Source organism: Trichosurus vulpecula, chromosome 6 (genome assembly GCF_011100635.1).
Source record: "Trichosurus vulpecula isolate mTriVul1 chromosome 6, mTriVul1.pri, whole genome shotgun sequence".
NCBI classification, from domain to species: domain Eukaryota; kingdom Metazoa; phylum Chordata; class Mammalia; order Diprotodontia; family Phalangeridae; genus Trichosurus; species Trichosurus vulpecula.
Window position 1 is genome coordinate 257,509,890 of NC_050578.1, and position 14,230 is coordinate 257,524,119.

General features: G+C 44.5%; 1 protein-coding gene across 1 annotated transcript in view; it reads left to right on the forward strand.

The window, feature by feature from the left end:
- Window positions 1–263: 263 nt before the first annotated feature.
- MAPK8IP1 (mitogen-activated protein kinase 8 interacting protein 1) overlaps window positions 264–14,230 on the forward strand; it is a 28,258-nt gene continuing 14,291 nt past the window's right edge. The window contains exon 1 of the mRNA XM_036762334.1: window positions 264–370. Within this exon, the coding sequence (XP_036618229.1) occupies window positions 264–370 (107 nt within the window). The remainder of the gene's footprint in view (window positions 371–14,230) is intronic.

The following is a 14,230-nucleotide window of genomic DNA, read 5'->3' on the forward strand; positions in this document are numbered from 1 at the left end:
TCTCCTCTCTCTCCTCCCCCTGCCCCTCTTCCTCCCCCTCTCTTTCCTCCTCCCCCTCCTCCTCTTCCTCTCCCTCCTCTCTCTCCTCTTTCTTTCCCTCCTCCCCCTCCTCTCTGTCCTCCTCCTCTTCCTCCTCCTCCTCCTCCTCCTCCTCCTCCTCCTCCTCCTCCTCCTCCTCCTCTTCCACCTCCTCCTTCTTTCCCTTCTCCTCCTCCTCTCTGGCTCGCTCCGCCCGCCTGGATGGCCTGGGCTGCGCCGGGAGAATGGCGGAGCGAGAAAGCGGCGGGCGCGCCGGGGGCGGGGGTGCCGCGTCCACGCCCGGGGCCTCCCCGTTCCTGGGGTTGCATATCGTGTCGCCTCCCAATTTCAGGTGAGAAGTGCGAGGGGCCCAGGGCGCACATCCCTGCCATGCACTCTCCCCTCCTCGTCCTATCCCGGGGTAACTGGGGATCCCCTTCTCCCCTATCCAGGGCAGCGGCCTCTACCTGCACCCCAGGAGCAAGCCCTTCCCTCCTTGGAGCTGGACTGGGAGGGGCGGGGGTCGGTATTTGGGGAGGGAGGCTGGGGCACGGAGGAGGAGGAAGAGGGTGCCGGATGCCATTTCCCAGACTCGCTCTGGGTCCCTCTTCCCCTCCGCCAGAATTGGAGGTGGGGTCAATGGGCGGCGGACTTCAGCTTAGGCGAGGAGGATAGGGATTCTGGGCCAGCGACCCGGATCGCCAGCTCACGTTAGGGTACGCTATCCCTTGATTGGTGGTTACAGGACTTCCAAGGTGGAAAATGCCTCCCTAACCCAAAGAGAAAGCTCTGGGCCTTAGAATGAAGGGGCCTCAGAGCCACGTGTCCTTGTCTCTCCCCACCACCACGGTCAAGAGGATGAGGTCTGTGCTAGGCAAAGCTGGCCTCTGTCTGACCGTAATGTGAGGTGAAGGGAGACTGAGCAAGACATACTGGGAGTGGGGTGGGGGCATGGAATCTGGAGTAAGAAAACCTAGGCTTAAACCCAGCTCTGCCCCTTTCATTGTGTGTGGCCGTGGGCAAGTCACTTCCCCCGAGTCTCAGCTTCCTCGTCAATCAAGGGGACGGGACTAAATGATCTCTAAGGTTCCTTCCAGTTCTAAATTTTAGGAGCCTGTAATAATGGGAGGGCTCCAGGAGAGTAGGGGGAGAGCCCTAGATGTAATCTCGAGTGATCTCAGAGATACCTTGAGGCCTGACAACTCCCCCAAATGGGTCGGACAGATTGGGGAGCCAGGATGACTGGCGATCACATAAAAGGTGGTTTGAGCACCTTGGAGAGCGACAGGGGTTCTTCGATGGTTTTCTCCCCAGCCCCTCCAAGAGAAAGCAGGTGAGGTCAGAATAGCCTCTGGACCCCTTTTGCATTGGTTTCTGTCCTGGCTCTTCCTTATTGGACCCAGACCTAGGGAATCTCTCCCACTTGGGCTGAGCATTGTCCCTTGGCAGACATTTCATCTGGGGAGGACAGCCAAAGGAAGAGGAAGGGGAGAGAGAAGGCTGTTTTCTCTGTCTCCCCTTACCCCCATCAAAAGCAGCTCCAAGCAATCCTGGGAAGGTTATTCAGGATCAGAAGGGTCAAGTTGTTTTCAAAGATTTTTCTTTTTGCTCAGCTTGGACTGTCTGGGAGACTCTTATAAAGCACCTTCTTTCCCTAGAAAAGATCCTGGTCAGTGCAGGGTATAGGTGAAGGGGGGAACATGGAATAGGAAATGTATGTGTGTTCAGATAAGTGGGAGGTGTGAGTTCCAGTAATTGAATAATGTCATTCCTCCACCACCACCCTCCTGCCCCTAACCCCAACCCCAAGAGTTTTATGGGACTGAGCAGCATGTCTACAAAGTGCTTGGAGATCCTTGGAGAAGGAGGTTCAAATAAACATCATTGTTCTTTCTTCTGCTAATAATCTTTCCCTTTTCCCATGACACTAGCATCCCCCACCCCCCGCCTGGCAGTCTGATCCCAGCTGGGGCGCAGTGCCTGAAGGTTCCTGTGTCTGTGTCTGTCTCTTGCTAGCACATGCCAGAGACTGAAGGCCCCCGGAGGGTCAATAATGGTGCCTTCCAGCCACCAGGGCCCTTGGGACTTCCAGTCTGGAGAAGGGGATGGGAGTGGGGAGGAGCACCTGAGCCACAGTGGCAGTCTAAGATGGGGAATTCATTGCTAATGAGACTGAGGTCATAGGGTGGATCCCTGGAGGGTCCCCAGATAGCCCCCCCCCACCAAGGCAGCTGCCTACCTGGGGGCCTGGGAGAAAGACTGTGGATGGCTCTGTGCAGCCCATCTCCACTGGGGGTGGGGTGCAGACAGCTGAATGTGAGGACTATGATCTACCAAGTTCCAAGGAGGAAGATTCTTGCTTCAAGGCTTCAGCTGTTTCCCTCCCCTCCCTATCCCCGCCATCCCTTTGCTCTCACTTTCCAAATCCTCTCAATGTCTTTCTCCCTGACCCTCTCCCTCCCCCATCTCATCCCTACAGTGGACAAAGATGATAATCCCAGTGGCTCTGACACCAAGCTCTTCACAGTCCATAGAACATTTCCTTCACAGCTCTGTGAGGTTGGAGGAGCAAGCATCATTACTGAAATTTTCACTTGAGGAAGTTGAGACTCAGTTAAGACTTCATGGCATTGTGGTGCAGATTTGGGTTAGGAGCCCCAAGTTCAAATTCCAGTTCTACCAGTTAGTGGTGTGACCTTGGGCAAGTGGCCTCTCTGAGCCTCAATTTCCTCATCTGTAAAGTGGGAATACTTGCGTTTGTTCCGTAATGAATAGACTTCTATAGATATACAGAATTAAGTTGTTCCTTCAAACGACTTGCCCACAGTCACAGAGTTAGTAGGTGGCAGATTTATGTTTTGATCCAAAATCTCCTGATACTAAGTTAGCTTCTTTTTTCACAGCTACTTCTGAAAATGTATTGGAAAATATCGGGGCATTAGAGCATTGGAAGGTACTAGAACAGTCATCTGACTTAACTCCCTCATTTTACAGATGGGGAAACAAAGGCTAATTGACTCTCCCCAAGCTGCATAGCAAGTTAGTGGTTAGTTACTGCATAACCAAGTTAGCCTAGACTTTCCCAGGGGTCACTGGTCCAACGTCCATGCATGGCCAGGGTTGGGGAAGGAAGAGGAGAGGAGAGGAGAGAAAGTCATTGTGGGGGGGGTGGATGTAGGGGTCAGGAGAAAGAAGAAAGAGTAAGAGAGTTAAAGAAGACCCCTGTTCCTAGAGAGGCAAGAAACACCAGCTGCCTCAAGGCCATTGCTTCCTTCCTCTTAAAACACTGGAGGAGAGAATAAAGAGGATTTCCCCTTTTCAAAGATGGAGAACCCTAGAGACCCAAGATTGGGAAGAGAGACCCCTATAAAGATCAGACTTAATCCTTGAAGGAGTTATGGGGGAGGGGAGATGAGAACTGGAACCCAATAGAAAGAAGATCTAGAAAGGTCTTCTAAAAGAGAAAAGGGAGGTCAATCAGTCAATGAGCATTTATAAAGCTCTTACTATGTGCCAGGCACTGTGCCAAGCATGGGTGATACAAAGAATAGTAAAAAACGTGGTCCCTCACCTGAAGAAGTAGATGTGTAAATAACTTGGTACAGACAAGATTTAGATAGATGAAGAGATTCTCTCTAGACAGAGACAAAATGGAGGGGTGAGGGAGGGTCACTATAGGGTAGTGTGCAACTGGAAAGCATTTCTAGCTGGCGGGACTAGGAGAAGGTTACTGCAGGTGGTAAGATTTGTACTGAGTCTTGGAGGAAGCCAGGGATGTTAGATAGGGCTGAGGAAAGGAAAAGTATCAGTGAAAAGGCATCAATATGTGTGATGATGAAGTGATGTGTTTAGGGGATTACAAGTAGGTCAGTGTCATGGATTGTAGAATGTGTATGTGGAAGATTAGAAGAAGGCTGGAAAGCTGGTGGGGGGGCAAGTTATGAAGGGCTCTAAGAAGATTTTATGTTTGATCTGGGAGAAAATAAGGAGCCTTTGAAATATTAAGTGGGGAGGGGTGGCATGGTCAGACTTGTGCTTTAGAAATGTCGCCTTGGGTAGCTGAATGGAGAATGGATTGTGGTGGGGGAGAAATTGGAAGCAGGCAGACCAATTAGAGGCTATTGTAATAGGCCAAGAAAAAGGTGCTGAAGGTCTGAACTCAAGGGGTGACTGTGTGAGTGGAGAGAAGGTGACATATGTGAGAGATATTGCTTAGGTTGGAGAAGCATGGAGAGAGAGTGAGGAGCTAAAGATGATGCCAAGGTTGTGAGCTTGAAGGATTGGGGTGCCCTCCACAGTAGCAGAGAAGTGTGGTGGGCTACAGGTACAGAATAAGGTATACAATATCAGAGTGGTCAGTGGATTGTTTTATTTCATTGTAATTCTTTGTCCTAATGGTGGATGGTACTGGGAAGTGGTAGCAATTTTTCGTAAAATCGTCGATTAAAATCTGTGCGTTCAATTGTTTTTCAGTTGTGTCTAATTTTTTGTGATCCTATTTGGGGTTTTCTTGGCAAAGATGCTAGTGGGTTAGCTATCTCTTTCTCCAGCTCATTTTATAGATGAGGAAACTGAGGCAAACAGGGTTAAATGACTTGCCCAAGGTCACACAGCTGGGAAGTATCTGAGACTGGATTTGAACTCAAGTCTTCCTGACTCTAGGCCCAGAGTTCTATCCACTGCATCCCCTAGCTGCCCTTTTCAATATGACTTTTTCATAAATACACATTTTTAACGTCAGGAATCTCTGCTGCCAATGACCTACAGGCATTTTATTTTGTGGCAAATTGCGTTGAGAAAGAATATGGGGTAATGGATACAGCACTGACCTCAGGGCCGGCTGACTCATGCTTGAGTTTCACCTCTGATGTGTCCTGGCCAGGTGACTCTGCAAGCTACTCGACCTCTCAGGGTCCCAGGCAATTCTCTGTCATTATGAATGGCCAGCCAGTTGGTGATCTGCATTGGTAGGGAGAGTTACTCCACTGGGAGCTCCCTATGCCAACGAAACCCCAGGTCTCTTTGCTCCCACCCACCCCCATTCAAGGGATGTGCATTTGGTCCCCCCTCTGGGCTCCTACTCATGGCTGAAGCTGCCTATCTTGGGTGCCTGCACCCCCTCTTTCTGTTCCCCTTTTTAGTTATGGTGCTACCTCCCTAGCCTCCACCTCTGGGAGCTAAGGAACCTGGGATCCCTCCACGGGAAACAACCCTCGTAGAAGGCAACCTGTCAGTGGAATAAACACCATCTTTGGAGTCAAAGGAGCTGGCTCTACTATTTAACGTTTGGGTCAAGTCCTTATGTGACTTGGGCAAATTCCCTAAGCTCTGTGGGCCTTGGCTTCTTCAGCTATAAAATGAGAAGGTTGGTGCAGTTTAAAGTATCACACAGAGCACAACAAGCTGGAGGCTTTGGGAGTGGGATAGCCAGGATAGTGGCTGGGATGGAGACTCTCACATGTGTGGGTCATTTTTGTAATTTTAATTTGTATTTGTATTTCAGTTTTCAACATTTCACTTTTATATTTTTTTCTCCCCCCTCCCTAAGATGGCATGCAATCTGATGTGGGTTATGCATGTGCAATCATATTAAGCATATTTCCACATTAGTCAGGTTGTAAAAGAAGAATCAGAATAAAAGGGAAAAACCACGAGAAAGAAAAAGCAAAAAGCAACAAAAGAGGGAAAATAGTTTGCTTCGATATGCATTCAGACCGCATGGTTATTTCTCTGGATGTGGATAGCATTTTCCATCATGAGTCTTTTGGACTTGTCTTGGATCATTGTATTGCTGAGAAGAGCTAAGTCTATCATAACTGATCATCACACAATGTTGCTCTTACTGTGTACAATGTTCTCCTGTTTCTGCTCACTTCACTCAGCATCAATTCATATAAGTCTTTTCAGGTTTTTCTGAAATCCACCTGCTCATCATTTCTTATAGCACAATAGTATTCCATTACATTCATACGCCACAGCTTGTTCAGGCATTCGCCAATTGATGGGAATCCCCTCAATTTCAAATTCTTGGCCACCACAAAAAGAGCTGCTATAAATATTTTTGTACATGTTGGTCCTTTTCCCTTTTTTATCATCTCTTTGAGAGACAGACAGACAGACAGACAGACAGAGACAGGGACAGAGAGAGGGAGGGAGGGATGGAGGGTCACTATAGGGTAATCTGCAACTGGAAGGCATTTCTAGCTGGGGGGACTGGGAAAGGGTTACTGCAGACAGTAGGATTTGTACTGAGTCTTGAAGGAAGCCAGGGATGCTAGGCAGAGGTGAGGAAAGGAAACATATCCGTGAAAAGGCATCAATATGTAGTAGTGGTATTACTGGATCAAAGGGTAGGAACATTTTTATAGCCTCTTGAACATACTTCTAAATTGCTGTCCAGAATGGTTGGACTAGTTCACAACTCCACCAACAATGCATTCATATTCCAATTTCACCTACATCTTCTCCACTATCGTTTTTTGGTCATACTAGGCAGTCTGATAGGTGTGAGGTGGTATCTCAGAGTTGTTTTAATTCGCATTTCTCTAATCAATAGCGCTTTAGAGCATTTTTTCATATGGCTGCAGATAATGTGTGGGTCATTAAAAGGAAAGGGCATGGCTAGCCCGAGGAAGAAAAGACTCAGGAGGATATCAGAGCTGTCTCAGACTACAGGATGGGCTGGCCCTGTTGAAGAGAATTGGACTAGTTCTGCTTGGCCCCAGAAGGAAGAACAGGAGCAATGATTGGAAGTTAGAGAGAGGCAGAGTTTGGCTTGAGGTAACCAAAACTTCCTGACAGTTGGATCTGCCCCAAAACGGAATGGATTGCCTCAAGAGGTGGTGAACTCCCCATCACCTGATGTCTCCAAGAAGAGGCTAGATGACCACCTGTTGAGAATATTATAGAGGAGATTCCTGGTTAGGTGACGGGCTTGGGCTAGATGACCCCGAGGCCTCGTCCAGCTCTTGATTCTGGGAGCTCTTTTATGCCATCTTGACATGGGAGGGCTGTACGGCCTGCATTTTCATTCATTCAATAATTACTCACTGAAGGTCTTTTCCAAGGCCAACCCTGAGCCAGCACCTTGAGAGCCCACTACCCGGACATGGAGATGACACTTCCACGGAAGAGGATTGTAAGACAACTAGGGAGAGTTGGAGAATAGGCCAGCTGGGTGGTGCAGCGGATAAAACGCTAGGTCTGGAGTCAGGAAGACCTGAGTTCAAATCCAACCTCAGACATTTAGTTGTGTGACCTTGGGCAAGTCACTGAGCCTCAATTTCCTCATGTGTAAAATGAGTTGGAGAAGGAAATGGCAAACCACTCAAGTAGCTGTGTGGTCCTGGATAAGTCACTTAGCCTTGTTTGCCTCAGTTTCCTCATCTGTAAAATGAGCTGGAGAAGGAGATGGCAAACCACTCCAGTATCTCTGCCAAGAAGACCCCAAATGGAGTCACAAAGAGTCGGACATGATTGAAACATGACTGAACAATGTCACATGGGAATAATGGACCTTTCATTGTCTATTTCAATTGTGAGAAAAGCACTTTATAAATATTAAAAGTACTATAGTGTTTTGAGTTATTACAGTACATAGGTCCCTTAGGTCACAGGACTAGTAACTATGGAGCCAAGACTGGAACTCAGGTCTCCTGCCTCTTGGCCCAGGACTTTTTCTGTTATACTAGATCGTGCCAAGCCCTCATTCAGAGACTGATATAATAACAACCCCCAACATTTATACAGCATCTACTATGTGCCAGGCACTGTGCTAAGTGCTTCCTAATTATCCTCACAACCACCCTGGGAGGCAGGTTTTCTTCTGGTCCTCATTTTACAAATGAAGACACTTTGGCAAACAGAGATGAAGTGACTTGTCCAAGGTCACTTGACTAGTAAGGGTCTGGGGCCATATTTGAACTCAGCTCTTCCTGACTCTGGGCCTGGCTCTCTATCCACTGCACCATCTCACCGCCCCTATTGTCTGTTATTTTAGACAAGGCTAGTTATTTCTTTCCCAAACTACAGCAAATCAGAAGCAGAGAGTGAGGAGGGGAGGCTGACAGGCAAGGAGAAACGACTGCTAATAGTGGAGGAGGCAGGTAGACAGATGGTGAAAAGAAGACACAAGAACTAATGTGGAAGCCCAAAGAGCTAATATATCTTAACCTGCATGAAGCAGCTAGAATTCATATAGGGGTGTAAGGCACTTTACATATGTTATCTTATTTTTTCTTCACAACAATCTGGGGAAGTGGGTACTTTTATGATCTCCATTTTACAGATGAGGAAACTGAGTCAGAAACAAGTGAGTTACCCAGGGTCACACAGATAGGAAGTGTCTGCGGCTGGATTTGAAGAGACAATAGTCCCCTTTGTCCTCTGCCCTGGTCAGACCACATGTGGAGAATTATGTTTGGTTCTGGGAGCCACAATTTACTTCATTTTTTCCACTTTTTTTTAAGGAAAAAAACAAGCTTAATTGATGTCTTTTGTTTTTCATGCCACAGTGACTGGGGTATGAGTCATAGTCCCCCCCAGTGATGCACAGTGGCATATCAGATAGAGAATCAACCTTGGCATGAGGAAGACCAGGGTCTCAGTCCTCTCTGTGACTTTGTAACCCTGGGCACATCACTTACCCTTTCAATGACCACAGGCACCTCTCTGAGGTTATAAATCACAGAAGAGGTGCTGACCTGCAATGGTAGGGGTAAAGGGGCAGTTTCATCTCCCAGGAGTTTCAGACACAATGAAATCAAAGGTCTGGACAAAAAAGTCACTTCTCAATATACCACGCTTCCCCTCCCCCCACTATTCCCTCCCCCACCACATACACCCTGAACTCTGCCTTAGAACAAAGGAAACAGAAACCAAACCAACCAACACAGAATGTCCATTCATGACTGTACATGCACCCTTCAGCACCTGGAGATCCCCACCTCTGCTAAGGGAAGGGAAATGTGTGTCATCCTCTCTCCTCTGGAGCCAAGATTGGTCATGGCATCCGATCTGTATCCTTCTGTCTTTGAGCATGGCTTTCATTTACATCATTGTAGTCATGGTACAGACTCTTCCTTTGGGCTGCTTTCTTCACTTGGAATCCGTTCAGACCCGTTTTCCTATGTGTTTTCTGAATTTGTCATATTTGTTATTTCTTATGTTGCAATAGTCCATTACATTCTCATGATCTGATTAACTCTTTCCCAAGTTATGGGCACCTTTGTTTCCTGTTTTTGCTCCAATGGAAAAAAAACAGGCACCATGTTTTGAGAAATATATTGATAAACTGGAAAAAGTATAGAAGAAGACAGTAAGGATGGTGAAGGGCCTTGAGATCAGGCCAAATCCATGAAGGATTCGACAAAAGGCTGGGGTGGGGAGACAAGGGGGTATTATAGTTATCTTAAAATTATCTGAAGAGCTGTTCTAGGAAGAAAAATGAGAGATCTAAAGCCAGATCTAGGGACAACCACCTAATGATGAGAGCTGCCCAAAATTATGGGCTCCTTCAAGAAGTAGTGAGTTCCCTGTCAGTGGCAGATTTCAAGTGGGAGCTGGGTGTTGCAAAAGAAATACTTGATCAGACCAGGTTTGGATTAGATGCCTTTTGAGGACTTTTCTCACTCTGAGAGTCTGTAAATAAAAGGTGCCCTCCCCCCATGATCTGGGAGCACAGGGACAAACAACCCTACCTACCCTACAGGTCCTGAGAATATCCAGATATTAAAGCCCATTAGTCTGCAAAATGATGATCCTGCACCACCAAGCAAAGGTTAAATGATGTTCGTTCTCCTCTGTTTAAGAAAGGGGAGGATATGTCTACTGCGGTTTAGAAAAGTATCACCCCAACAGGTTTAACATTTTAAAACATTCTAGTGTTTAAAGGAGTGAATTTTAGTTGTTTAGAAAGCTCATTTATATGGGAAAATAATTCATTCATGGGTGAGAAAGGAGGTGCTTATAAATTGATGCTCAATTTTATGGTACAGTCTGTAAGTACATCATAGGATACAGAGTTGGAAAGGATATAGATGGTACCTTGTCCAACTGGTAGTGTGCTGGCTTGCAAATGTTTAACAACGGACTCTCAACATACTCATAACATTTTTAATCTGCATTATTAACATTTTCTCCAATGATTGTCAAGATGATCAACAAAACAACAAATCAAGTGCTGATTTGTAACATTTGCTGATGATTTTAGAAGTGTAAATGCTCGTGCCAGAAATTTAACAATCAGCTCTGGAGAGCCAGTTTGAACTGACTTGAGCACACCTCGAGTCCAACCCTGTCATTTCATAGTTGAGGGAATGAAGACCTATAGAGAATCTCCCAAGGCTTGTCAGACCAAATGACCACTACCCTGTACTGGCATTTCATGAGGACACAAATGATACTGGCAGAAAGAATCCAGAGAACATGGCTAAAAAGTTATTGGGCAAGAAACTGAAGACCTTAGGAATGGAGATAAGGTTTTATCCCTGTTGCTAGTGATAGAAGACAAAGGACTTCAGTAGAGAAAGGCAGATTCATGAATGAACAGTTGGTTAAGAAGATGGCAGCTGAGAATCGGATTGGATTGAAATGGCAGATTCCTGTCTAGGAGTGGAGTTCACCTAACAAGACCCCATAAGAGGCATTTGCTGGAGTCTTGCATATTTCCTAGAGCCCAAGCAATCTTGATCAATAATTGAGAAAATGAAAAATTACCTGGCTCATTATATCTAGTGGGTCCTAGACCAGATGATGAACCACCCCATCTAGTCATCTCCCGAAGACATCTTTCCAATAGTACCACCTTCCTTTCCCCTTTTTGTTCTATGCGCAGTAGTCACGTTAATACTGTTACCTCTAGAAAGGGGCATGTCAGATGACTGTCCTGTGAAATTCACCATCCCTGTGACTCTATACACACACACACACACACACACACACACACACACCTTCATGTATTAGAATGTAAGCTTCTTGAGAGTAGGGACTTTCTCATTTTTTAATTTGGATTTCCAGTATTCCGCACACTTTCTGGCACATAGCAACTGCTTAATGAATGCTTTCCCATTCTTTATTCATTCACAATCATAAGGCAAAATGGAGATAATTGCCTATGTATAGCCACCATGCTAGATACCACAGAATGAGTCGAGATACCCAGATATTCCTAGAAAACAAAACCCAAGAAAAGAGCCAGCAATAAAACCCATGACCTCAGATGTTTGTATACGAATGTACAAAGAAGGGACAAAAAGCAAGCTGAACTAGAGGGCCTCATATAAGGAAACAAATTTGACCTCAAAGGCATCATTGAGATTTGTAGAATAACACTCAACACTTAATAGAAAGCTGGTTCACATTCTAATAACATTCTAATATATGTGATATGCTTCTGGAAGGATATGCCTTATTTAAAAGGAACAGAATAGGTAAAGAAAGAAAGAGAGAGGGAGGGAGGGAGGGAGGGAGAGAGAGAGAGAGAGAGAGAGAGAGAGAGAGACAGAGAGAGAGAGAGAGAGGAGAGAGAGAGAGAGAGAGAGTGTGTGTGTGTGTGTGTGTGTGTGTGTGTGTGTGTGTTGATGTGGGAGGGGACGGGGTTACTGTAGCATTAAATTTAATGACATCCTCATGTAAGGGCATCCAGGAACCAGGGGGTGTAAGTATGATGGCAAGTATTTGGAAGAGGACCCACAGAGACAGAAAGAACAGCACATGAATGGAAAGAAAATTAGATGAGGAATTTGGGAATCAGGTCACAAGGCTGGCATGGAAGCATGAAACTGTAGCAGTGGGTGACTACAAATAGAAATATCTATGGAGAGTTCCCTCTGCCCAAAACAGCACAGCTAATAACTCGGCTTCCTTTAATAAATGCATCCTTCAAAAGGTGGAGGAACTAATGGGGAAAATTCTCCTCTGAATCGGATTCTCACTAACAAGGAGGAGTTAGTGCATTTAAAATGATGAGAAGAGTTGGCCAACTGGGAAGAATTGACCCATCCACCTTAGAATTTGCTGTAGAAGAAGAAAGTCAAGAAGAGTTTAATGTGAACTCTGGATTTGGGGACAGCAGATTTCAAAGGGTTCAGAGAAAGTATAGCTAAGGTCCTTCGGAAGTCAACCCAAGAAGGAAGAGAAGCTCTCACAAATAAAATTCTGAAGTGAAAAAATGGTGACAATAAAATATCTTTTTAAAAAAAATATGATGAAATTCTTGACAACACCAAGAAAAAATAATTGGGATGAAGAGGGAGAGGGAGAATTGCATAGGAAACATGTTAAAAAAAACATGTAAAGAAGATGGAAGCAAGAACAGGTGACAAAATGTGTCTACAAAAGCACAGTACAGTCTTGTAAAAAATAGTATCCAGGATGCAAAATCTCAGAGGGAGCCGAGGCTACTAAGATAAGCTGAAGACAACTGGAAGGTATTTTAGCTATATCAGGGCAAAGTGGAGAATCAAAAAAGAAATAGGACCAGCACCATGATGGGACAATGATAATACATAGACATAGCTGCTCAACCATGTTTGATTTCTTTGTTCTTTGTCAGAGAATGTTGTTCGGATTTGAAAAAGGACAGAACAAAACTTACTATTAGGAAGTTAACACCCAAGATAAATAAGAAAATGGTTGCTGCCTTTGATGAGTTCAGGACACTAAGCTCAGATGAAAAGTGGCAAAGACAATTGCTGAGCCACTGCCTATGGTCTTTGAAAGATCATGGATAAGGGGAGAGGGACTCTAAGACTAGAAAAGAACAAAATACCAATTTTCAAGGACAAGAATTGAATTTGCAGACTATAGACCAATGAGCTTGACATTGACTCCTGGGAAAATTCTATAATATATTTATAAAGGGGATGGCTAGTGGATCTCTAGAAATGAGAGCAGTGATCACTCAAAAGGCCTTGATCAGCTTCATCAAAGACATGTCATACCTAAAAGCAATTTTTCAATAGAGTAAGTGGTTAAAGGATATGAACACACAGCACAAAAAAGTCTATCTTACTGTAAAGGACAGAAAATTGGTGACTTTGATTTCTGTTAATACTTCCATTATGTATCCCTTCTTTTGAGTTACTCATTTAAGAGTTTGGCCTTTATTATTGAATTTGTTTAAGCTCATGATTTTAAAAGTGAATTTTTATGAGCATGCTTGTTTTTTTTATGATTTGCATGTTAAAAAACAGAAATCTTGTCAGATGTAAGTGTTTAAGCACCCATTGATTGATTTTTTAAATATTATCAAGCATTTGCTATGTGTAAGGTATAGAAGAAAATATAAGGATAAATAAGACATTTACAACAATGACCGGGATTTCGCAATGGGGAATAAAAAATTTTACATAGAAAAAAAGGGCTATCAACAGCCATATGAAAACATGCTCCAAGTCCCTAAAAAAAGAGAAATATAGGTGAGATCTCACCTCAAATTCTTCAAATTGACAAATATGATAAAACATGGAAATAAACCAATGTTGGGGGAACTATGGGAAGATAGGCATATGAATACAGTTTATGAAACTGTTCATTGGAAAACATTTTTGGAACTATGGGAGAAAAATGACTTAACTGTGCATACCCTCTGATACGGCAACCCATTACTGGGTATATGCCCCCAAAGGGGTCAATGACAGAAACATCCTATGTACACCAAAACAGTCATATCTGCATTATCTGTAATGTAAAAAATTGGGAACTCCTTGAATAAGGACTGGATAAACAACTTTTGGCATATGAATGTAATTAAATATTATTAGACCATAAGAAATAGTGAAAATGGTGAAGTTGTAAAAAACCCCATGAGATTTGTATGAATTGATACAAAGGATAGAGGGTAAAATCAAGACAACAGCATATACAATGACTACAACAAAGAAATTATTATCCAGTGCTTGGCACATCATACCTGGCATTTAATAGATGCTTAATAAATGCTTGTTGACTTGAAATGGAAGACAAATCTAAAAGACATCAGAGTTCAGGTTCAGTCAGTGCAATGGCCAGACGGTCTTGTTTCTAGAGGCTAGGTGATGAATTGCATTTCCCTTCTTTTGGTAGAGTTCAGGAATTACAATTGCTCAGAACGTTGCGCCTGCTAGCGGATGTGGGTGCTTTGTTGTGACTCTCTTTGTTATGAGTATTCTTTGGGGGAGGGAATTCATTGTGAAGTGACCATGATATTGAAAGAAGAAAGTATCCATTAAAC